This window comes from Sphaeroforma arctica (assembly GCF_001186125.1).
Source record: "Sphaeroforma arctica JP610 unplaced genomic scaffold supercont1.2979, whole genome shotgun sequence".
NCBI lineage: Eukaryota > Ichthyosporea > Ichthyophonida > Sphaeroforma > Sphaeroforma arctica.
The window spans coordinates 1-2,491 of record NW_014037579.1 but is presented as its reverse complement, the minus strand read 5'-3'; the positions used below and the strand labels follow the sequence as shown (position 1 = coordinate 2,491).

At 49.1% G+C, this 2,491-nt stretch overlaps 1 protein-coding gene across 1 annotated transcript; it reads right to left on the bottom strand.

Moving 5' to 3' along the window:
* Positions 1-1,913: 1,913 nt before the first annotated feature.
* Positions 1,914-2,167, bottom strand: SARC_13178 (hypothetical protein; the record flags this gene model as incomplete). Its single annotated transcript, XM_014292696.1, has 1 exon — positions 1,914-2,167. A coding segment is annotated over one exon (254 nt), but the record flags the coding sequence as incomplete, so codon positions are not given.
* Between the last annotated feature and the right edge of the window lie 324 nt (positions 2,168-2,491).

The window sequence follows — 2,491 nt, the reverse complement described above, 5'->3', positions numbered from 1 at the left end:
TACGCTCCCAGGAACTACGACTTGCACACATACGTTCTCTCGCCCCTACAACGCACCCGGCCCCACCCGTTTCACGACGCAGTCGCACTTCTTGATGACTCGGTATCCAAGAGTATTGCTAATCCGCACGATCCCACTGGCTCGCAGCTATTGACCGTGAATGTGCCGCACACGCTCGCAACCAGCTGGCCGACATCATCCCTACCACCGACGTACCACCATCCGCCAGAGTTATACATTCTAAATATGAATTTGCCCGTCCGCAAGAACGACGAAAACGGTGATCTGACAGTTCATAAAGCTAGGATGATAGCACGTGGTGATGAGCAGCTCCACGGCGACTCGTATTGGCCACACATATGTCCCCATAGCTTCCGCTACATCAATCCGAATCTTCTGCGCCTCCACCGCTTTTCATAATAAGGAGCTACACCACTTCGATGTCAATACCGAGTATTTGTATTTTAAATTCGATACGCCTGTGTACATGCTACCCCCCAAAGGCAGTGTAGAGCTCAGGCATTATCTGCCCAACACAGTACTGAAGTTACGCTGTGGCCTTTAGGTTTAAAACAGGCCGGCAGGCTCTGGAACCAGGATATTGGCAAGACATTCACATCCCTCGGTTTCAATCAGAGTCCCAAGGACGAGAATACCTGGGACCATTCCTGATTCCTGCCGTGACATTAGCTTACTGCTGTACGTTGACGGGATTGCTCCTGCCATCACTCGTGGCACTAACGATGCCCTATGACTGGTTTACGAACTTAGTCCTACTTATAGTCTGAAGAACTTAGGACTTGCCCGCTTCCTTGTTGGATTCCGTGTCCTACACCTCCCCAACGGATGCACTTTTCTTATGCAAGATACTTATATCGACCGAATGGTTACAGCCTTCCATGCACTTGATGCCCCACTGAAAAACACCCATGGTTCCACCATACACATACGTTGAACCTTTATTCTATGGTAAATATAGACGTCTCCTGGGTGCCTTCGGATTCACAGCAAACATGACAAGGCCTGACATCGCCTGTGCCCCCCTCAACCATCTCGCCACGTTTAGCGTTGGTCCGCTTGTATCCCACTACGACGCACTCTCGCGCATTCTTCACTATCTCAACACTACTAAATATTTATCCCTCACATATCGCCCCAGCCTTGACTCTCTCCAAATTAGCCAGCATCACCAGGCCTATGCCGACTCCGACTGGAGATCCTGTCCTCTCACCCGGAAGTCCCATATTGGTACTTTAATATGTCTCAACGGCACACCTGTTCACTGGCGCTCACAAAAGCAGATTAGCTCTACAGAGGTCGAGAATATATCGCGGCCTCGGAAACTACCCGTGACATCGCCTGGGTACGCAACATTATTAACGCACACGGCCATCTCACATCACACCCAACAAAACATGTCGCCCTTGGTACAGGCACGGCTAAAGGCCTCAAGCATGTCGATGTTCGTGCCCACTATATTCGTAACACGGGCATACCTATTCTTTGCATCCTCCGCTATGTATGCTGCTGATTATTATTTGCATCCGCTATTACACGATATCGTTGTGTACAATTATTGGAACACGCGCATGCTTTAGGTTACAATCTTGGCCATCCTTACTACTGATCAAGGCGCTCGAACCTTGAACCATACGGGCTATCATTCACTCTGTATCCCGTGTGGTGATTAATTTGCAATAAGCTTGTAACTCGTCTGGATCATCAAGAGTAGCAACCATCGTTTCAAGTATAAAGTTTTTCATATTCTGATTGATTTTCGACACCTGCGGCAGGGAACGATGATGTTTCCAAATTGGTGATCCACGTCCAGCCACAGCTGTCGGAGCGAATTTATATTCAAATAACCCTAATGTACTTCAAATAGCCCTAATATACTTTAGTGTCATAAAGTGTCAGCGATATGCAAGAAGGGATGATTTAAAGAAAGCTATGGCGGTCATGCCTGCACTATACGTTATCATGAACGCACCACTGGCCTTGAATATGGGGAACGCCTTAAACACAAAGACGACGACGCCGCCACCATCGCCCGCTTTTATACGTACATCGAACCCTTCGGTCGCCAACGCATCCGCATCATCATCCCTGACCGCGGCGGCAAATTCATTTCGGCCGAATTCAAACGTGTCAACCACCTTCAGTACGTCTAAATTGTATACAACGGAACGATAACTTGGCCAACCTCGGCGCCGGTGAACGTGGCCATCAGGCCAACACGAATACTGCCTCATTACTCAGTCTCAACAACCGCGCCACATGTGGGTCGAGGCCGTGTCTATGGCTGTATGACATTGTCCATCGACCACGGCAACAAATACAAACTCCGCAAACGCGACCTCCTTTCCCAACACCCCGACGAATACCGAATGATCAAAGTTGCTACAGGTCACATCATGACCTCCCGACATGCTACGTTCAACGAGGGCACTTTTGTCCCTCTGGTAGAGTCACCGGTCTAAATCCTGCCCAT